The 22,256-nt window shown below is 45.4% G+C and overlaps 1 protein-coding gene across 1 annotated transcript in view; it reads right to left on the minus strand.

Moving 5' to 3' along the window:
• The window catches only part of LOC310664314 (uncharacterized protein), a 110,597-nt gene that overhangs the window by 17,614 nt on the left and 70,727 nt on the right, over positions 1-22,256 (minus strand). Inside the window, exons 43-58 of the mRNA XM_083413272.1 lie at positions 20,676-21,032; positions 19,777-20,133; positions 16,826-16,957; positions 16,013-16,162; positions 14,109-14,225; positions 12,979-13,152; positions 12,149-12,353; positions 11,592-11,758; positions 10,369-10,481; positions 9,264-9,345; positions 6,919-7,056; positions 6,045-6,207; positions 5,075-5,196; positions 3,364-3,504; positions 1,948-2,061; positions 880-1,008 (exon numbers count right to left, since the gene is read on the minus strand). Of these exons, the coding sequence (XP_083269398.1) occupies positions 880-1,008; positions 1,948-2,061; positions 3,364-3,504; positions 5,075-5,196; positions 6,045-6,207; positions 6,919-7,056; positions 9,264-9,345; positions 10,369-10,481; positions 11,592-11,758; positions 12,149-12,353; positions 12,979-13,152; positions 14,109-14,225; positions 16,013-16,162; positions 16,826-16,957; positions 19,777-20,133; positions 20,676-21,032 (2,661 nt within the window). The remainder of the gene's footprint in view (positions 1-879; positions 1,009-1,947; positions 2,062-3,363; positions 3,505-5,074; positions 5,197-6,044; positions 6,208-6,918; positions 7,057-9,263; positions 9,346-10,368; positions 10,482-11,591; positions 11,759-12,148; positions 12,354-12,978; positions 13,153-14,108; positions 14,226-16,012; positions 16,163-16,825; positions 16,958-19,776; positions 20,134-20,675; positions 21,033-22,256) is intronic.

The raw sequence follows: 22,256 nt of genomic DNA on the forward strand, positions 1-22,256 counted from the left end.
AATCCTGCCCTACCCCAGCCTTGTTCATGAAAGCAATTTTCTCCAAGTGATGTAACAACAACAACAACAACAACAACAACAACAATTTATTTATACCCCACCCATCTGGGCAGCTCCCAACAAAATATTAAAAACCACAATAAAACATCAAACATTAAAAACTTCCCTAAACAGAGTTGCCTTCAGATGTCTTCTAAAAGTCAGATAGTTGTTTATTTCCTTGACATCTGATGGGAGGGTGTTCCACAGGGCAGGCGCCACTACCAAGAAGGCCCTCTGCCTGGTTCCCTGTAACCTCACTTCTAGCAGTGAGGGAACCGCCAGAAGGCCCTCGGAGCTGAACCTCAGTGTCTGGGCTGAACGATGAAGGCGGAGACGCTCCTTCAGATATACTGGGCCGAGGCCGTTTAGGACTTTAAAGCTTTGAATTGTGCTCAGGAATGTACTGGGAGTCAATGTAGGTTTTTCAGGACCGGTGTTATATGGTTTCGGCGGCCACTCCCAGTCAGCAGTCTAGCTGCTGCATTCTGGATTAATTGTAGTTTCCTAGTCACCTTCAAAGGTAGTCCCACGTAGAGCGCATTGCAGTAATCCAAGAGGGAGATAACTAGAGCATGCACCACTCTGGCAAGACAGTCTACGGCAGGGAGGGTCTCAGCCTGCGTACCAGAAGGAGCGGGCACACAGCTGCCCTGGACACAGAATTGACCTGCACCTCCATGGACAGCTGTGAGTCCAAAATGATTCTCAGGCTGTGCACCTGGTCCTTCAGGGGCACAGTTACCCCATTCAGGACCAGGGAGTCCTCCACACCTGCCCGCCTCCTGTCCCCCCAAAACCAGTACTCAGTTTCATGCAACAGAATAATGAAGATTCCACCTCATATGTCAGATTCTGCACAATTTTTCTGCCATCCCACTTCAGGTCCAAGTGCTGACTCAACAAGGCTGCTGTCTGCTCGAGGGACCCACAGGCCTGGAGACTTGCAAGGCTTAGAACCTTCTGAAGCTGCAGAAATTATGAATGAGAAACATTGGTTATTACTTTGGAGAAGATGTGTGGTTCAGGGGCAGGGCACCTGTTTGCCTGCAGAAGATCCCAGGTTCAATCCCCGGCCCCTCCAGGTGGCACTGAGAGATACGTCTCCCTGAAACTCTGGAGAGCTGCTGCCAGTCAGTGCAGACAACAATGAGTTGGATGAACCAATGGTGAACTGGGGTATGAGGCAGCTTCCAATGATCTATGTTCACTTTCGGTGGCATAGCTGCAATGATGCAATGCAGTCTTTTATATAACAAAAAAAATATATGCACATACAGTGGTGCCTCGCAAGACGAAATTAATTCGTTCCGTGAGTTTTTTCGTTGTACGAGTTTTTTCGTCTTGCGAAGCACCACTGCATTTAAACACTGACAATGGCGGGGAGGGGCGGGGAGAAGCAGGACAGCTGCCGCAGCCGGTACCTCAGACTCACCCGCGCGTTGTGGCCACCGTGCGACGTGGCTGCTGGAGGGCGGCAGGGCTCAGGAGCGCGACTCCAGGGAGAGGGAGGCGCTGGCGGCAACGGCTCTCTGAGGGGAGCGCGCGAGGGGGGTGGGCAGCGGCGCGAGGCACTAACCGGAAGGTGGGAGGGAGCCGGAGGAGCCGTCAGCCGGAAGGTGGGAGGGAGCCGGAGGAGCGGGGAAGCGAGCGTGCGTGCGTGCAGTGACCGTCACCATGACACGAGAGGCAGGGCCGTTTCATCTAGCAAAGCAAGCCCTTAGGAAAATCCGTCTTGCGAAGCACCTCAGAAAACGAAAAACCCTTTCGTCTTTCGAGTTTTTTGTCTTCTGAGGCATTCGTCTTGCGGGGTACCACTGTACCACTTTCTGGAACAAAGGACCTCTAAGCGGTTTGCCACAGACGGCCTAAAATATTAATTGAAAATGCCAATAGAAACATTTGTACCTGGCTAGAGGAAGCTGTGATACAAGCATCCCAAAGAGTGATGTTGGTCTGGGACCTGTCGCCAAATGTAAATTTCAAGTGGGCGGGTTGCCCATCGTCCCAAGCCAGCCACACCTAAGGGACAAAGTGATTAGCATTTAGAGCAGGGCCAGCAACCTTTTTCAGCCGTGGGCCAGTCCACCATCCCTCAGACCATGTGGTGGGCCGTACTATATATATATTTTTTGGAAATGAACAAATTCCTATGCCCCACAAAGAACCCAGAGATGCATTTTAAATAAAAGCACACGTTCTACTCATGTAAAAACAACAGACAGGCCCCACAAATAACCTAGAGATGCATTTTAAATAAAAGGACACCTTCTACTCATGTAAAAACGCACTGATTCCCAGACCATCCGTGGGCCGGATTGAGAAGGCAATTGGGCTACATCTGGCCCACGGACCTTAGGATGCCTACCCCTGATTTAGAGAAATGGATGTAAGGTGCTTTGACCTTCTGGAAAACAGCAGGATAGAAAGACAGGCTGTGTTCACATGATCATACCCAGGTATGAACAAGCTTCTTTCCCTTGCAAATACAGTGGTGCCTCGCAAGACGAAAAGAATCCGTTCCACGAGTCTCTTCGTCTAGCGGTTTTTTCGTCTTGCGAAGCAACCCTATTAGCGGATTAGCGGATTAGCGCTATTAGTGGTTTAGCGGCTATTAGCGGCTATTAAAGGCTTAAGAGATTAGCGGATTAGCTGCTAAAAGGCTATTAGCAGCTTAGTGCCTTAGAAAAAGGGGGTGGGGAGCGAAAAAAAATCGCAGGAACTTGCAAGACATTTTCGTCTTGCGAAGCAAGCCCATAGGAAATTCGTTTTGCGAAGCACCTCCAAAACAGAAAACCCTTTCGTCTAGCGGGTTTTCCGTCTTGCGAGGCATTCGTCTTGCGGGGCACCACTGTAACTTCTCTTTGTACAAGTGGGGGAACAAGCCAGGAAGCCATAACTAACTATACCTTAGCATTATGTGGGAAACTATGGTTAGCAGCTTCCAAACAAGCCCAGGATATGGAAACCATGGTTTAAAGTTAAGTGTAATGCATGTGCCAGCCCTTGTTGCAGGGGATGGGAACCTCTCTGTATCGTTCCAATTTTAGTATATGTGCTGCCGAAGCTGAAACTTGTCTATCCAAGCCAGCATGGCTGATAGTCAGGGATTATGGGAGTTGTGATTCAGCAAGATTCGGAGGGCCACATGTTCCCCATCCCCGCTTTACACAACCCAGTTCAATTGGGGGGGAAATACCATACGTTATCAGGAGCACACAGCTGCGTTCTGATAACCAGTTTCCAGAACAGGATTTATTTTTGGATAGTTATCTATAGGATTGGACCATTAATTGCTTTGTGTGAGCCATCCGGCCAATTTACCTGCTGGTTGTAGGCGCCTCTTCTGCTTTCAGTGAGAGACCTAACCTCCATGTGATTGATAGTGAAGTTAAAAGGGTGAGCCACAGCAGCGTAGTAATAGACACGCTCTTTTCCAAACTTGAGAGAAGAAGATACAGAGACCTGTTGCCGTAATCAGAAACAGAGCTTAAACAAGTGGTGGCAATAGCAATCTCTCCTATTATTGTTGTTATATTTAATTATATTGTTTATGGTTTGTGTCAGGGAACTGCCATCGGAGCTGGAGGCGGAGAGAAGGCTCCAGAGGGATGCCGGAGAGGGTCCCAGCAGGGAGAGAGGCAGCCCATCCACTGGGGAAGGAAATCAGCGTAACACCAGTGGAGAAGGGGGGCAGATGGGGGAATCGGAGAGGTGGCTCCAGGACTCCTCGGCGGAGACCAGCAGAGAGAGTACGGGTACTCTGCTGTCCACACCCTCCCTGCACAGAAGACTTCCGCGCAGGGAGAGTAGGAGAAGACTGGGCGCCAAACAGCTTTTATGCTGGAAGAGGTTCAAGAAACGCCCACTGATGGATTCTGCCAGCGACTGAGGCAGCCACGAAACTTGAGGCTGTCCAGACAGAAAGGGTTCAACCAGGTAACCTAGCCAGGAGTGGCGGCAACTTACGCACGAGCAACCCCTAGAACCATTACAGTTTGTTATGTTATTAAAAATAATAGCATACCACCCTTCATCCGAAGATCACAGGGTGATTTACAACATAAAACACAAAATGTCTAGATTTACATACAAATGGAAAAGATACTGTATTTTCTGGCGTATAAGACTACTTTTAAACCCCGGAAAATCTTCTCAAAAGTCGGGGGTTGTCTTATACACCGGCTACAGCAGCAGCTCCTACAGCAACTCCCCGCCAAAGGATAAAACGACAGCAAATTAAATCAGAGGACACCAAGCTCTCTAGATGAAGCAGAAATATGCTTGAAAATTGGCCCCAGAAGCCCCCAGCCACTGGGAAGCAGAGCAGATTTCCGAGCCGGACTGGAGACTGGTTTTTTTAATTTTTGTTTGGTGTGCGTTGGAAGAGGGGTAGTCTTATACGGAGAGTATATCCAAAACTCTATATTTTAACTGGAAAAGTTGGGGGGTCATCTTATATGCCCAGTCGTCTTATATGCCGGAAAATACGGTAACTAATTTTGTATTGTTGAAGTTTTGGGAGGTTTAGACAGGAGAGGGGCTTATGAGGCCAGAAAGGCTGTTTAAAGCTATATCGTGGAAACAGCAGGTGATTACTAAGCCTTGTCCCGCCCCTCGACCAAAGGGAAGGAGCCAGGTATGTGTGCAAAGGAACTATGACCATGTCCCTTGTCTGCTGGATGGAGAAGAGAGAGGGAGAAGCTGCTCTATTGTACAAGGGGCAATATTTATACATTCCTTGCTCTGTCTATTTTTGCTTCTGGCCCCACCCACCAACAGCATGTGGCCCCCAGAAGGTTGTCTAGACAGCTAGGTGGTCCTCGGGCTGGAAAACGTTCCTCAGCCCTGTTTTAACTGGTGATGCTGGAGAATGAGCATGGAACCTTCTGGATGAAAAACCTGCATTCTGTGTTTCCATGTTGTCTGAACTTGGAGTGTGGGTGGCCATAACTGAGGAGGCAATAGCTTTCCAGAGCAGGGTCTAAGGGTGCAGCACTTTATGAATGGAAAAGCTAACTCTCATTTCTGTTACCTGTTCCTTTGCGTCCCAACCAATAATGACGTTGTCTCTGTGGCTACGTCCAGAGTGCTCCACACGCAAGCGGAGCATGGAGCGCTGGGGAAAAGGGATTGAGAGAGGATGGCAGATCTCCACTGAAATGAAAAACAAGCCACGCTTCCTGTTAGACACGACGCCCAGTGCTTGGAACAAACCAGTTGGATTTAAGGAAGTTCAAAAATCTCTGAACCGCACCTTAAAGCAGTCCCTATAATGACCAGGTGAACCGAATGTGAATTAAGTTCATTTGGGGGTAGAACTTTGAATGACTTCTACATCATCTTCATACTCTTACCTGTCCAGGAAATGCATGATGGCAAAGTTGAACATCCACAGTATCTAACCTTTGAATGAGGCCAGTGATGCTGGATTTGAAAAGGTCTCTCTGAACATGGGCTTTTCTTTCAAATATATATATATATACAAAGTTTAATATCAAATACCCAATATCTTTTTAGATTATATCAAAGATAAAAAACTAATGAAAACACAAACCGAAAAGGGGAGAAGATAAAAGGAAGGGAGGAGAAAAGCAAAAAGAGAAAAGAGAACTCTTGATTCCTCATCTATCAGCTATAGGCAGAAAATTATTCAAAACATCCACTCTGAGGTAACACCCAACTATTTTACTTTCTAAAAACCAATATTTTCTTCAGTCCTCAAACCCAGATATCACAAGGTCTTTTTCTTTTTCATGCAAAAAGTCCATAAAGAGTTTCTAATCTTTACTAAATATCAACAATGATTTTTCTGTAATTAAACGTGCCAACTTTGCCGTCTCATCTAACCCCAGTGATTTTAACCTCCATTCCACTTGGATACTTTTAACAGGAGAAGGCAGAGACTGAACCTTGGAAGCTCTGCTTAAACCGAGTGCTCTCCCATTGAGCTTTAGCCATTTCCCTTTTATCATTGCTTGCCCCAGAGTTTTATAGAAACCTACCCTGCACTTCATGACCTCCATATATCTTTGGGAAGACTCCAGTGTAGCTGCCTGCGAGTTTTGCTTCTTTGCCATCCCATAATGCAACACATCTCAAAGCTTGGGTTCTTTTGCTTTTTTGGTAAGCCGTTGTGAGAACAAGACGCCTTGGAACGATTGCTAACTGAAAAAAAAAAAAAAAGGAGAGAGGTGCAACATCCTTTGTTATGCCAAGACTCCTTTTTTTAATAATATTTTTATTAGGATTTTCACATAAAAGAAGAAAAAGAAAAATACAAAGAAGTAAAAACAAATAAAAACAATTCAATTATCATAATATTTCTTGCATTTGCTTGTTTCCCGGACTTCCCCACCCCTCCCCTCTCCGTATTCCAGTTCAGTTATTTAGTCAGCAAATCCCTTCCCTCTACCTTAACCTTATCTTTATCTTAGTATATTATACCTTTAGTTTTTCCTCTTTTGACCATCCATTTTTTCATATTCCTTCACCACATTATTACTAATAACCCTTTAACCTCAATCCAACATCATACTAACATTCATTAATTTTATAATATTTCTGTAGATAGTCTTTAAATTTCTTCCAATCTTCCTCCACCAGCTCTTCTCCCTGGTCTCGGATTCTGCCGGTCATTTCCGCCAATTCCATGTAGTCCATCACCTTCATCTTGTGTCTTCCAATACTTTGTGATAAGTATTCTTGCTGCTGTTGTGGCGTACATAAAGCAAGTTCTATCCTTCCTTGGCACCGATTGGCCGACCATGCCAAGACTCCTGAGTTGTACACCCAGAAACCTCAAAGCGGCTATTCGCCACCTCCTCATTGCCTTGTTTGCATGGATTAAAATACATGTTAAAAAGTGGTCCCACCAACCTGGGGTACACTATGCATCAGTTCAAGGACTTGTGTGTGGTTCCTCCCAGTAAACGCTAACTTTGTCAAAACAAGGAAATCCTTATTTTCCGTCTGGATGGAAATTTTCCCTTCTGCTTCTTTGGTAGAATAATTTATCTAAAGGAATTACAGAGGACAGTTAAACAACAACAGCAAAAGACTTTGCCCTCTCCTCAATGTATTTCTTCACCAGAGGTGATTTTAGGACAGTGCGACCAGTTCCCCTTCCTTGGGTGCTGAGCTGGGGGTGGCGGCACTGCAGGGCCCTCCAATTATGGCATAGTACATCACCTTGCCAACAAAGGTCCATATAGTTAAAGCTATGGTTTTCCCAGTAGTGATGTATGGAAGTGAGAGCTGGACCATAAAGATGGCTGAGCACCGAAGAATTGATGCTTTTGAATTATGGTGCTGGAGGAGACTCTTGAGAGTCCCATGGACTGCAAGAAGGTCAAACCGATCCATCCTGAAGGAAATCAGCCCTGAGTGCTCACGGGAAGGACAGATCCTGAAGCTGAGGCTCCAATACTTTGGCCAGCTCATGAGAAGAGAAGACTCCCTGGAAAAGACCCTGATGTTGGGAAAGATGGAGGGCACAAGGAGAAGGGGACGACAGAGGACGAGATGGTTGGATAGTGTTCTCGAAGCTACCAGCATGAGTTTGACCAAGCTGTGGGAGGCAGTGGAAGACAGGAGTGCCTGGCGTGCTCTGGTCCAGGGGGTCACGAAGAGTCGGACACGACTAAACGACTAAACAACAACAACAACACAAGTGCAGAACGGAAGGCGAGAGATGGATGGGAGGTTGTTGAATTTTGGCCTCAGACAGGGCACTGCTGAAATTTGAAAGACCAAAGTCTTTCACACATACCCCTTTGCTGCCACTCACAGGTCCCCAGGAGATCCCCAATCTGTTCTTTCATTTTCCTTTATAGCAGGTACAGGACAGCATCATCTGTTATATGATCAGGCCCTGGCCATCACTCTGAGAACTTAAAGATGAGCCTACTGGATCAGGCCAATGGCCCATCTAGTCTAGCATCCTTTTCTCAAAGCTGCTGACCAGATGCCTGTGGGAAGCCTGCAAGTTTTACCTGAGAGAAGCACCGCTCTGCCCACCTGCAGTTCCCACAATTGGCATTCAGAGGCCCAATGCCTCTGACAGTGGCAGCAGAACATATTCATCATGGCTAATGTCAGCCTTCTCTAATCCTCGTTTATTGAAGCTGGTGGCTATCACTGCCTTCTCTGAGTGAATTCCTTAGTATAGACCATGTGTTATGCAAATGACTTTCTCTTGCCTGACCTGAATCTTCACACATTTAGCTTCGTTGGATGCCCAAAGGTTCTAGTGTTTTGAGGGAGAATTTTTTTTTTAACCTATTCTCTGTCTCCATTGTTGTTGTTGTTTAGTTGTTTAGTCGTGTCCGACTCTTCGTGACCCCATGGAGCAGAGCACGCCAGGCACTTCTGTCTTCCACTGCCTCCTGCAGTTTGGTCAAACTCACGTTCGTAGCTTCGAGAACACTGTCCAACCATCTCGTCCTCTGTTGTCCCCTTCTCCTTGTGCCCTCCATCTTTCCCAACATCAGGGTCTTTTCCAGGGAGTCTTCTCTTCTCATGAGGTGGCCAAAGTATTGGAGCCTCAGCTTCACGATCTGTCCTTCCAGTGAGCACTCAGGGCTAATTTCCTTAAGAATGGATGCGTTTGATCTTCTTGCAGTCCATGGGACTCTCAAGAGTCTCCTCCAGCACCATAATTCAAAAGCATCAATTCTTCAGTGCTCAGCCATCTTTATGGTCCAGCTCTCACTTCCATACATCACTACTGGGAAAACCATGGCTTTAATACCATTAAAGCCTCCATACCATTCATAATAGTATAAACTTCTCTCATGTCACCTTTTCTCTAAACTAAAATGTCGCAAATTCTGAAACCTTTCTTCATAGGGCAGTAGTAGCACACAGAGCGCGAACAAGACTGAGTGTAAGGGGGGGGGGGCTCGTTTAATTTCACTGCACACAGGTGGTGTAGTGGCAATAAAGGTTTATTATTATTATTTTATTTTTATTATTATTTATTTTATTATTATTAGTTCAATTGTCTTGGTCATTTTGGCTGCCCTTTTCTGAACCTTGTCCAACTCTATAATATTGAGGTGAGGCAACACAGCATTCCAATTGTGATCACACCATAGATTTGAATTAACAGCGTGGTGATATCAGCAGTTTTCCTCTCCCCCAATTCCTTTCCTAATGTAAGTTGCAGTAAGATGCAGTTAGCAAAATCTGTGGTGGACGAGACTTAACTGGAGTTAATTTACCTTTGAGGAAACTTCAGCCGCGCTGGGGAAATACTGAAGGAGAAATGGCAGGTTCTGGAGACATCTGATATGCAATTCTTCACTGGAGGAGAAAGAGAGAATCTTCAATCAGATGTGCTAAGGCAGAGCTTTCCAAACTGTGTGCCGTGACACTTTAGTGTGTCGGCTGCAGTGTGTAGGTGTGTTGTACAGTTGCTCCCCACGCTCCTCCCTAGACTGGAAAAGGGTTACTTTAACCCAGGGGTCAGCAAACTTTTTCAGCAGGGGGCCGGTACACTGTCCCTCAGACCTTGTGGTGGGCCACACTATATTTTGAAAAAAAAAATGAACAAATTCCCATACCCCACAAATAACCCAGAGATGCATTTTAAATAAAAGGACACATTCCACTCATGTAAAAACACCAGGCAGGCCCCACAAATAACCCAGAGATGCATTTTAAATAAAAGGACACATTCTACTCATGTAAAAACATGTTGATTCCCAGACCGTCTGCAGGTTGGATTTAGAAGGCGATTGGGCTGCATCCGGCCCCTGGGCCTTAGTTTGCCTACCCATGGTTTAACCTCTGGTTTGCTAGTAAAATTGAATTACTGTGTCGCACAAAATGATGCCTGTCTAAAATGTGTGTCACCAACATGAAAAGTTTGGAAAGCTCTGTGTTAAGAGATTAGCTATCCCTCTGAAGGTGCTTCTTGGCTGTCACCACAACCAGGTGGGATTCAACCAGCAAATTCAGGGTTTGCAAATACAGCTGGCTTGGTGCTCTTGTGCAACAAACCTGCTGCTCCCACTTTCCTTGTGTGATAAGGAAAGTATAGGAAAATACACTGGAAAGTTTGGGATAACTCTTGCTTGATGCAACGTCGTCTAACCTCTCCACAAACTAATCCGAATGAATGCTTAATAAATAACAGTCATCATCTAACCTCTCTATCTCAGTAAGTGCCAGCAATCCACAATTTTGGGAAGTCAAATAACGATGGACTTCATTGGATTATAGCCAACGCTAGTCCAACTCAGAATAGACCCACAGGAGCAACCAAAGTCCATTAATTTCAGTGGTCCTACTCTGAGTAAAACGCCAAGGCCAACCTCTTCTTACCTTTGCAACTTATTTCTAGCCCTGAAAACAAAGAAGAGATTCAGATTTGGGTCACAAGCCAGCTTCAGGGATGCTTCTGTCTTGTTCTCAGACAGGATCTCGAGGAGGGTCAGCTGAAGGAATAAGCAGGAGAAGAGAAAAGACAACAACACATCAATGTGGATGTATTCACGTGAAATCTAACAGAAGCATTGCAAGGTCTCGTTACTCTTTAATGCTCGTATCATTTCACACTGATGACTGTTTCAGAAATTCAGCCCAGACAACATCCTGTGGCACACCCTGAGCTGATAGTGCTCTCTCTCACAAACCAATGATGGCATGGAGGAAGGGCATCTCAATCCTACATCACAGTGATTTCAGTATTCCAGCTTTCTTTGACCCACCATAATCACAGAAATCAAGCATGTGTGTGCAACTTTCTGGGATGCACAGAACTCCTGTATTCCTCACGATGTCCAATTTATGTGACACCATTTAATCCAGATTTATTTGTTAAACAAACAAACCCTGCTGCCAATGGCCCATTGGCAATATCAAGGCCCCATCTGGAAACACCCTTATTTGATGTTGCTGTAATATTTTAATGCTAGGTGGTTCTTCTTTTTTGCTGTTTAGCGTATAAACTCCATAGAGTTTTCTTGGCACTGATACTGGAGTGGCTTGCCGGTTCCCGCTCCAGGTGTATCACGTTTAGTCAAAACTCTCTACTATAACCTGTCCATCTTGGGTGGCCCTGCATGGCATAGCTCATAGCTTCTCTGAGTTATTCAAGCCCCTTCGCCATGACAAGGCAGTGATCCATGAAGGAGAAGACAGGAGTGCCTGGCATGCTCTGGTCCATGGGGTCATGAAGAGTTGAACACAACTAAATGACTAAACAACAACAGTATACTGTTTGACTGACTACAATGAGAATAAGTACCTTAGGTTGGGAGGATAGTTTTTTCCTGAAACCCTTTTTTTATTTTTTTAAAAAAACCCAAAACAAAACAACAAATTAATTAATTAATTAATAACAATAATTCTACTATTTATACCCTGCCCATGTGATTCCCCAGCCACTCTGGGCACCTTCCCAGCACATATAAAACACATTGAAACATCAGAAAATAAGAACTTCCCGTTACAGGGAATTGTTTGCTTTATTTCTGGCAAACCACTTACGAGCTTCTGTTTACAACTGAGCAGTAAATTAATTCTGTTAATTAAATATAAAATACCTTAAGGCTGAAAGGGAGGCCATGATGCTTCAGGTAACCTGAGGAATGTTTTACTTCTGCTGTGAGTTCCAAAGGGCCACGCAGTTCAAAGCCAGTGAGGTCATTCGCAGTGACAGCCACGCTTTCGTTATTAAATAGCCCTTGAAATGCTGCTCTGGCTTTGTTTTCTGAAATGCAACAAAACGAAAAATTTCCACCAGCATTGTCCAGTGTATGGCTTAAGGCTACACAACATGCTTCTTTTTTTTGAGAATTTCTAGGGCCCAATTATTATTTTTTTAGGACAGGGTGTGGCCCGTTGGCTCCCACATGTGTCTGCAAGCTGCTTTGAAATGGGTACCTGTCAATCGCCTGGTGTCACTGTGACTGCAGGTAACTCAAAGGAAAAGATCAGGAGCTTTCTCCAAGCCTTTGTTCTCCCGGTGTTGTTGGACCACAACACCCATCATCCCTCGCCTCCGCTCCTGCTGGCTGGGGATGATGGGAGTTGTAGTTCAATAACATCGGGGGAACCAAGGCTGAGAAAGGCTGCAGGACATGGGCAACATTGACTGTACCTCGTTTCTGTAGGAAGAAGGTCAAATTGATTGCTGCGGGGTATCTGGATGTTATCGCCGTCGTAACATTATGCAGACTACAGCAAAAGGTGTTGCGTTGATGCTTCACATGGATGGAGTTAGAGGTATAGGTAATAAGCGTTTGTCCACTCACGGTCTGGATCCACCTCTCTTGAGTGGTATTAACTTCAAAGGACATTATCACCTAAGAAAGATAAGTGCCTTAGAAGCAACTCAAGAATCATGAAATGTTCAGCTCCAGCAAAGAAAAGGAAGTGTCTGATTAGCGAAATTATCTTTCAGTTTAGCTCTGCACTCATAATGCAGTTGTGGACTTATCAGTCCATTTTACCATATTTTTCCTCGTATAAGATGACCCGTCGTTTTTTTTAAAACCCAAAATTAAGAAATTAGTATTTCTTGAGTTGTTGAGCTTTTTTCGACATTCACCCACCGGGCGATGCCCACCAGCCACTGCATTCATTATCCATATACAGTGGTACCTCGGGTTAAGTACTTAATTCGTTCTGGAGGTCCATTCTTAACTGAAACTGTTCTTAACCTGAGGTACCACTTTAGCTAGTGGGGCCTCCCACTGCTGCCACGCCGCCGCTGCACAATTTCTGTTCTCATCCTGAAGCAAAGGGGTAATAACCCGAGGTATTATTTCTGGGTTAGTGGAGTCTGTAACCTGAAGCATCTGTAACCCGAGGTACCACTGTATAAGATGACCCCAAATTTTTTGCCTGATTTTTTTTAACGCAAAAAACAACGTTTTATACACAGAAAGATATGGTAAATGAAGAACAACAAGAATGACCAGCACATACCTGTATGGTTTCTGGGATATATGAGTGTAGCAACCATGACCATTTGTGATTAAAGTTCCCTGTTAAATTTATCCTCCTTTCAACTGCTTGTACTTGCCCTCTAACAATTATCCAGCATGAACCATACTGAATCTTCACTCTCAGGTTCTTAACATCCACCAGCCCAGCCACAGCCTGTATGGGAAAAAGCATACGTGTTATGAAAAGGATGGAGGGTTTTCATTTCCGATTTGATATATAATGAATGGGGGGGATGTTTAAAATAACTTTTGTAAACAAAAAACAAACAAACACAACCAGAAGCTTTTTTCATTAGGAATCGTAGGTACCAACATTTCAAAGGACCAGAAAAGACCATTTTTGCGACAACAGCTGCACAGATGCTACTAGCCCAGAGATGGAAAGATGACAAAGTCCCTACCAGAGAGGAATGGCAAACCAAGCTGTTGGACTATGCTGAAATGGCAAAACTGACTAGAAAGCACAGGAACCAAGAAGACCAAAACTTCAACAGTGAATGGGAAAAAATTATAAATTATCTAGCAGACCACTGTAAGCAGATGAAAACATTACCAGGATTTTAATAACGCTTGTAATGTAACGAATATTATGGAGAAATACAAATATGGATTATGAAATAATATGCAGTTGAGAGGGTGTACAATAGGACCCATGAATAGGGAAAGTGGGAAGTCCAGAGATTTGGAGAAATCTCTAAATGTAGATATGTAATTTGAATTGTTATATTTTTATATTTGTAAAACCAAATAAAAATTATTATAAAAAAAGGAAAAGGATGGAGGGTTTTACATCTCTCTCTCTCACACCCACCCACCCACTCCCACTCCCACACTACACACACACACTGTGGTTTGTTGGTTTCTTTGCAATTTTAGCGGATTTAAAGGATATCAGCTCACATCCACACCAGACATTTACAGCACATTTAAAGCATTAGGCTTCCCCAAAGAAGTCTGGGAGCTTTAGTTTACCCCTCACAGAGCGACAGTTCAGAGCCACTTCACCTCCCATGATTCTTTGAATGGTGAGGATGTGACCTGATTTGTACAAGGCAGCCAAGTTAGGCTGATGGACAAGCATGTGTATACACAAACAAACAAAACCCCTACCTGCAACTCGATCCTGTCTTCTATCCACAGTGCTTGCAAAGTTTCTAGATTATGTGAGAGCCTATAGTCAAGAGAGATGTGGTCCGGCTTCTGTGTAAAGCTCAGTTCCTCTGCGATCTAGGGTGTTTTTTTTAAAAAAAAAAAGGGGGGGGGAGGAGAAATGCATTAGTAATATGGGTTGCGTGCCCTGAACAAACCCTGTTGCTGAAATTAGAAGTTAGCTGGAAGAGAAATGGGGCCAACCCCAGACATTTTGCTGCTTGAGGCAAAAGACCAGTTAACATACTCCTTGTTATTCCAGGGGTCTTCAATTAGTCCAGACCCGAGGCCCAAGCTGCAACATTGGACTCACTTTCGCATGTGATTGATAATTAAAAGTGCTAATAAATGTGTACTAAAGGTAAAGGGACCCCTGACCATTAGGTCTAGTCGTGGCCGACTCTGGGGTTGTGGCGCTTGAAATATACTCAGAGTCGCAAAGTGATTTCATGCTCTTTATTCAGCTCATAGTGGTGAGGAGGAATGAATGAATGTCCCCTCAAAGTATCTGCTTTATATACATTATTTACACAATGGGCTGCACATGATTGGCTAATTCCAGAATTCTACTGTAAGCCAATCAGGTTGTGGATTCACTTCTATCTGGAGCATGATTGGGTGGTTCCTGCCAACCAATCATACTGCTGCATTGTTCTAGGACCAATCAGACTGCTGCATTCTGAATCCTATTGTACTAGGACCAATCAGACTGCTGCCTTTTTGATCCTATTGTTCTAGGACCAATCAGACTGCTGCAGTTTGGATCCTATTCAACTCAGTACATAACAGCGCTCATCTCGCTTTATTGGCCGAGGGAACCGGCATACAGCTTCTGGGTCATGTGGCCAGCATGACTAAGCCGCTTCTGGCGAACCAGAGCACCGCACAGAAACGCCGTTTGCCTTCCCACCAGAGTGGTACCTATTTATCTACTTGCACTTTGACATGCTTTGAACTGGTAGGTGGACAGCAGGGACTAAGTAATGGGAGCTCACCCCGTCACGAGGATACAAACCGCCAACCTTCTGATCAGCAAGTCCTAGGCTCTGTGGTTTAACCCACAGCGCCACCTGCGTCCCTGCACTACTAATCCTAAAAAGGCAACCCACATAGTAGTATATGCAGTGTTTCCTCCGTTTTACTACTAAATGAAAACTAGTCCCGCAGTGCGGCAGGAAAAAGACATGAGCACGTGGTTGGCCAGATATATGTATTTCATTAAAAAAATGCCTCCGTTTTGAGTGTTACGCTTCCGATTTGAACGCCACACTTCTGTTTTGAGTGTTACGCTGAGGTCTGCCTGTTTTTGCTATTTATTTTGCATTTTTGTGGCTCTTTTTGTTTTGTTTTTGTGACTGTGTGGAACCCAGTTCAGCTACTGATTGTGTGGCTGCAGTACATTGTTTATTGCTTTTATTTTATGGGTCAATGGTCTCGTTAGATAGCAAAATTCATGTTAAGTTGCTGTTTTAGGGGTTGTTTTTAAAAGTCTAGAACGGATTAATCCATTTTGCATTACTTTCTACGGGAAAGCGCGCCTTGGTTTTGGAACCCTTTGGTTTTGGAACGGAATTCTGAAATGGATTAACTTTGAGAACCAAGGTACCACTGTAATGGTTTTTATATGTTGTTTTCACTAATAGATGCATTTTAAGGCACCCTTTTGCTTAATGCCTTTTAAACGTGCTGTGTGTGTGTTATTGTTTTGTTATTGTTTTAACTATTTCTTTTGTGCTTTTATCCTGTATTTTTATCTTGCGAGCCGCCTTGAGATCTTTGGATGAAGGGCAGTATATAAATTTTAATTATTATTATTATTGCACACATTATTTGGATATACGCTACTAAAAGGGAGGTGCAGTTACCTGCTTGTCATCCACGCTGAACTGAAGCCACCTCTTACAAATGGTGCCATTCTTTTCTGAAATTAAATCCACTACCGTCCTGGCAGGTATGCCTAAACGAAGGCTCCTTTTGATATTATGGGTCAGCAACGCATGCAGCTCTTGTCTGGTCTGTGAGAAATTGTATCAAAGAAGATCAGGTGAGGAGTGTGGGAAAGGCCCGTTTGCCTACTGTCCTGGGCATGGGACTGGCCACAGTGAAGAGACACAGGAGGCCTGCAGTAAAATGTTGCAGCATGGAGGGCTCCCATTCCAGGTTCCAACCTGCCAGCCATATCACTTTCCAAGATATTCCATGCCATTTCCCTCTCCCTTCCAGGTTTCTTCCCCCCACCTCCTTTCAGGTGGGTGTAGTCTACTGTGGATGCCCCTTTTGTAACCATCTGAAGCTCCCCATTGGCTTTACTTGCACATGATGCTAAGACATAGTTTGTTTTAACCATGGCTTGTTCAACAAACTACAAGCCATCGCACAGATCAGCAAATGAGCCATGGATCTATCCCCACCAAAGTTTCAGCTAGATCTACACAGCTAAAAAAACAACAACGCTCCGAAAACGCTCTGCAAAAAACCATTGTAAAACTCACAATTGAAAATATCACTGAGTTGTGACTTCAGCTCTGGTGTCACATTTATAACGCTGTATTTTGACTAACGTAACTGAGTCTTTGGTTTGTTTCTCACCTGCCTTGCACCTTTTTAGCTTAGTAAGTGTCTGGGGAGGTACAGCAAATAGAAAAACAATCACTTAACATGTCAGCTTGATTACTTACAGCCATTGCTTTTAAAACGAGGAATCCATGTAAACTATTTTCACCTGCAGTAAACAATGCTTGAGAATCCAGGTACGTTTTGTTGATTAAAATATGCCCTGACCCATCTATTTTCACCGGGACTCCAAGATCCTGCCATGAAATAAAATATTCAAGTTAGCTTCATAAAAAAAGGGGGTTTAATAACAGTGTCTTAACATGGCCCGAAGCTGGTTCATGGAGTTTTACTCCACAAGAAGATGGAAGCCAACTATTCTTCCTCCAACGGCATGGAATTTATGTGTAAGCAATTCAAAGTGGAACTGTGCCCTGTGTCATCATTGGCTGGATTGTGCCTTCCACTTCTCTAAAGAGGGGGAAGAGCCAAGGCTCAGTGATAAGAATCACCTACCGCCCGTCCTTGACATCTCCAGGTAGGGTTGGGAGAACCCCCTGTCTGAAACCCTGAAACTCCCCGTCAATGTACAGAGCTAGATAGACCAATGGTCTGGTAATATAAGGCAGCTTCTTATGTCCCGAGGAAGGGTTACAGCTCAGTGGCAGATCATCTACTTTGCATGTATGTAATGGTTCTAGGGATTGCTCGTGCGTAAGCTTGTCCCAACGTCTGGCTGGGTTGCCTGAGTGAACCTTTCCTGTCCGGGCAGCCACTCGCCATGACCGTCTCAATCGCTGGCAGTATCCGTCAGTGGGCGTTTCTTAAACTTCCAGCAAAGAAGTTCTTTGACGCCCAGTCTTCGCCTACTCTCCCTGCGCAGAAGCCTTCTGCGCAGGGAGGGCGTGGGCAGCGGAGGACCCCTTGTCTCCCCGCTGGTCCCCGGCAAGGAGTCATGGGATCGCCTCGCCGATTCCCCCATCACCCCCCCTTCTCCACTGGAGCTACGCTGATTCTCTCCCCCAGAAGGTGGGCTGCCTCTCCCACTCCCGGGACGCTCTCTGGGATCCCTTCGGAGCTTGCTCTCTCCCTCGGACACTGATGGCAGTTCCCTGACAATGTAGAAGGTCACAGGTTCAATCTCCGGCATCTCCAGGTAACGCTAGGAGAATGCTCAGAAAGACCTGGGAAAGACCTCTTCCTAGGACCCCAGAGAACTGCTGCCATCCTGGAGAAGATGAACAAACAGGCTGACCTCATATAAGTCAGCTTCCAAATTCATGCAAAAGACTTAATCTGGATCTTCCAGGTTTGGAATCTGGCAACATGTCCTCTTCGTCTTTAGAAAGGTCTTTACGGCTTGGATTTGTTCTGTTTTTCATTGTGTGTGTCTACAGATGGAGCATCTGCATCATAATGAAATGGAGCATCTTGTCAAAAGGGGGCGTCCTTTTCCACGGCAGGCAGTACCTGTATTGCTTTGCAGTTGTTCTCTACTGATCCTTGCTGTTGGAATTGGTTTTCTGCATGAAAGGCCAAATTGGTTTGGAGTTGACAAGGGTTTGACTCAAGGTCTAAGCTAATGTCATGCCTGATCTGTTTTCCCACAATTTACCGACAGCTCATTTTCTTCTGGGATCCCTCTTGGGGTGACAGACCATGTGGCACTTCAGTTTCTAAAGTGACCTTAGCCTGGCACTTGATCCTCACTTCAAAGCAAGGGCGCTCCCTGGCACCCATCTGTCTGAATGGATCCAGTCAACGGTGAGATGCAAAACACATTTCACAGCCTATAAAACCCATTTGGAGGCTACTGTATCAGTGTCAAACGTTCTTCTTCCTGGGTATGTCTTGAGGAACAAAAATGATTTCATTTCAAATGCAGGGATCAACAGATTGTAACTCTGTCCCTCTGGCGAAATTTCTCACAGTTTTTTTTTTAAATCTAACAGTGATTATGCAGGTGAGCTGCAATGAGACTCTTAAAAAACAAACTTAAAAGCTGCAGCTTTAAAGGGGGTAAGTTTGATCAGAGAAGTGGCTAGGGCTAGGAAATAGATGTTATCCTATTTGCATTTAAAGCCAAATCTATCAAATTCATGCTTTCAATATATATATAAAGAGTGGTACCTCGAAAGACGAATGCCTCGGAAGACGAAAAACTCGCAAGACGAAAGAGTTTTTCGTTTTCTGAGTTGCTTCGCAAGACGGATTTCCCTATGGGCTTGCTTTGCAAGACAAAACGTCTTGCGCCTTTTTTTTAAGACCGCCAATGCATTCCTATGAGAAACCGTCAATACGCAGTGGTGCTTCGCAAGACGAAAAAACTCGTAGAACGAAAAAACTCGCAGAACGAATTAATTTCGTCTTGCAAGGCACCACTGTATATATATATATATATATATATATATAGGCCGAAATACAACCATCAATCAAGATTCAAAATGTGATTTAATCTGCTGGCATCTGTACCTTTTCCTCCTCCTCTTCCTTTTATTGTTCAGCGCAAGTTGGTTTTTTATACACAATTCATAACTCTATAGTGGTATTCGCTTCATTTCAAAGCCAATGGCAGGCACAACCATCCCCTGACTGGTTGTCAAGTAAGAAGGCAGGCAAGTGGGTCCTGGCTGAGGTCAGACTGAGGTTATTGGGGCCTGAATGGGCCAACCTCCTGCACTGGTGCCATCCCTGGCAATCTCCTGTCTCACATCACCATCCACTGTGCTTCTCCAGGGATGGAATAATGCAGTGGTTCTCAACCCGTGGGTCTCCAGATGTTGTTGGACTACAACTCCCATCATCCCTGAGCTCTGGCCTTGTTAGCTAGGGGTGATGGGAGCTGTAGTTCAACAACATATGGGGACCCACAGGTTGAGAAAGGCTGGCCTAATGCAATATTTGTAATATAAATGTAAATAAAGACCAACACTTGTGCCGTGAATGGCAGGGTCTGCCTTTAGATGTAAGACAGCTCTCTCTTTTTTTAAGCTCAGATTGATTATTTGAAAAATAATCAAGCCAGTTTCTAGAGTCCCATGTTTTGCTTTAGAACCAGAAAGGAACCAGGTATGACCTGCAAGACTGTACAATCTGTTTCCATCTCCAGGGCCCATTCAGTCTGGTTTCGGGGTCTGATTTCTCCTTGTGCTTCAAGCTTGCAGTTTCCGTTGTGAAGCAAGAGAAGTCCATTGAGGACGGAGCCATTTGTCACGGAGAGGTGGAGTGAGTTGTCCGGAGGCAGCCCTAGATCGTAGAGGTAGGGGAAAGAGTGACCCAGCGATCCTTGCACGGTATATTTGTCTACAGAAGACACCTCCAGCTGCACATCAGCTGTTTTGCCATCACACCAGAAGTGTGTTGCTAAACTGACATTGTAGATGTTCATGAGGAACGAACCCCTGGAGACTAGTTTCTGGGGTAACTCCATTTTCTAGGAAAGAGAAAAGACAGGGGTGAGCTCAGTTTAGTCTTAACCTATGTAGAATCTATTCTGCAGAGCATGAGTTGCCAACCTTCTATGCCCCTGGGCACTTTTGGATATTTGAGGGAGTACTGTGGGTGCCACTCACTTTTTGCCCCTCTCCCATATCAGCCTTGCCCTCCCCACAATCAGGAGACAGAAAGAGAGAAACTGTACACTTTGCTCTTCCAAGGGATCTGGTAAAAGTTGGCTCCAGAAGAATTAGCCTGAGCCTTGAAAAGCACACAAAGCTGAAAGAGGAAGTGGGAAAGGGTATAACTCTTCCAAATTCCTCCTTCAACTCTGTACTTTTCAAGGGAGAAAAAGGTAACCAAACTCAACACCCCATGGCAAAAGGGACAGTGAGAGAGCTAGGTAGGTGTGGGTGCATTTCAAAGACCTCATGGGCACCAAGGGAAGACCTCAAGGGCACCATGAAGGGATGCTGGTGACCCCGACTCTAGAAAATATGCTCCAACCCATCAGTTGGGGTGGCGATAGTAAATAATCACCTCCAGAAGGTCACATTTATTTAGAAGAATAACTTTCCATTCTGCGGCTGTGACTTCACCCTCTGAATTCACTTCTCCATTGCCTGTTAACTTGCATTTCCCAAGAGTGGCCTCCAGGAGGCCTTTGTACTCGTCCCCTTTCACAGCAGCTGCTTTTATCCTGTTCTCCTGGGAAAGACCCAGAGAGCTGAGGTAAGGCCAGGCGTGCCTGAGGCCGATTTCCAAACTGTGCTGAGGGTTGCAGGCAGCGTGGATACGGAACTGAGCAAAGGTGGCGTTGGAAATGACCTCTCCAATCACGTCGGCCGTGCAGTTGGCAGTCCCCACTGACCCGCTGAGCAAAACTCTCGCCGGTGCCTAAAACAGAGAAGAACGAGGCTGTCGGCTCGCCACAAACAGCGGGCGGCATGCTGATCTGGAAAGATGCGCTGTTGTCTTCTGCCACGCACGTTCTAAAAGCGGGGATGAAATCTGGCCCCCCCATGCCCATTGATACGGCCCTTGAAACTGTTAGTTTCTGTTTGCCATTGAGCAGCTGCTTGGAGTCCCAGGACTCTGTTTACATTCCTGGGATTCCATACTATTGGAAGTCTCACTGGAGACTAGAGATGGATGTGACGTTAGTAGTTTCCTGTTTCCCTTTGTTCAGTTGCTCTCTGCTTCCATAGAGAGAGGATGTCCTTTCTGACTGCGTAGCTTAGAAATAAAACTCTTTACAATGTAGCCCAAACCTCTCATCTCTTCCCTGTGCTGGGAACTCTGCTTAATGGATGGAAAAGTGCCTTGGAGCCTCATCAAAGGCTCGAGGTCATTAATTATTCGTCGGAGGCGATTCCGGAGACTCGGCCGGAAAATGGAGCTTTATCAGCTTGGCCGAGTGGAGATTCCGACAGAAACTCCCTCCAGGCAGCACTTCCTCGCCCCCAGCACTCCCTGATGTTGATTCCTATTCTGATTTTGCCTGTCCTTGCACTCTGATCACACCTCTTGCTTGCCTGGATAGAGGTTAGAGAGGGGGGGCGTCTGTGGAACAGGCAGGAATGCAGTACAGATGAAGAGGCCCAGCAAAAAAAGGCCTTTCATGATCTGGCCAGCAGAAGCTCTAAAGAAGCAAAAGATGTCCTCACGATCGGGACATGCTTCTTTCTACCTGGAAAGAGGGGCAATGGCTGTGAACGGCGAGGCTCCATGCTGCCCCAGGCCTCCTTCCGAACCGTCCCATGCCTGAAAGCCTGCACAGCCCGCTCATCAGTTCCAATCTCCAACTGGGAGACTCCATGTAACCAGTTCCTGGCTGGGAAGCTGGCCTTAGTCCATGCTGGGACACGGTGGCTGAGCAGCCAATCCAGCTCCAGTCTGGGTCCCCAAGCACCCACCACTACCATTTGCATTGGCTTCCCATCCACAGTGCAGTTAATTTGGGCTCTTGTGGAAAACGCATCAAACACCAAAATCCCATTGCTTTGCACGTCTTCTGGCACAGACGTTCCTCTCTGTTCCTGCTCCTCCCAGTGGTGTAACCACACCCAAGTGATCTCTGGCGGGCTGCTCTGCAGCAGGAATTGCCCGCTCACGATGAGG

This window comes from Podarcis tiliguerta (genome assembly GCF_965153285.1).
Source record: "Podarcis tiliguerta genome assembly, chromosome: 14".
Classification (NCBI taxonomy): Eukaryota; Metazoa; Chordata; class Lepidosauria; order Squamata; family Lacertidae; genus Podarcis; species Podarcis tiliguerta.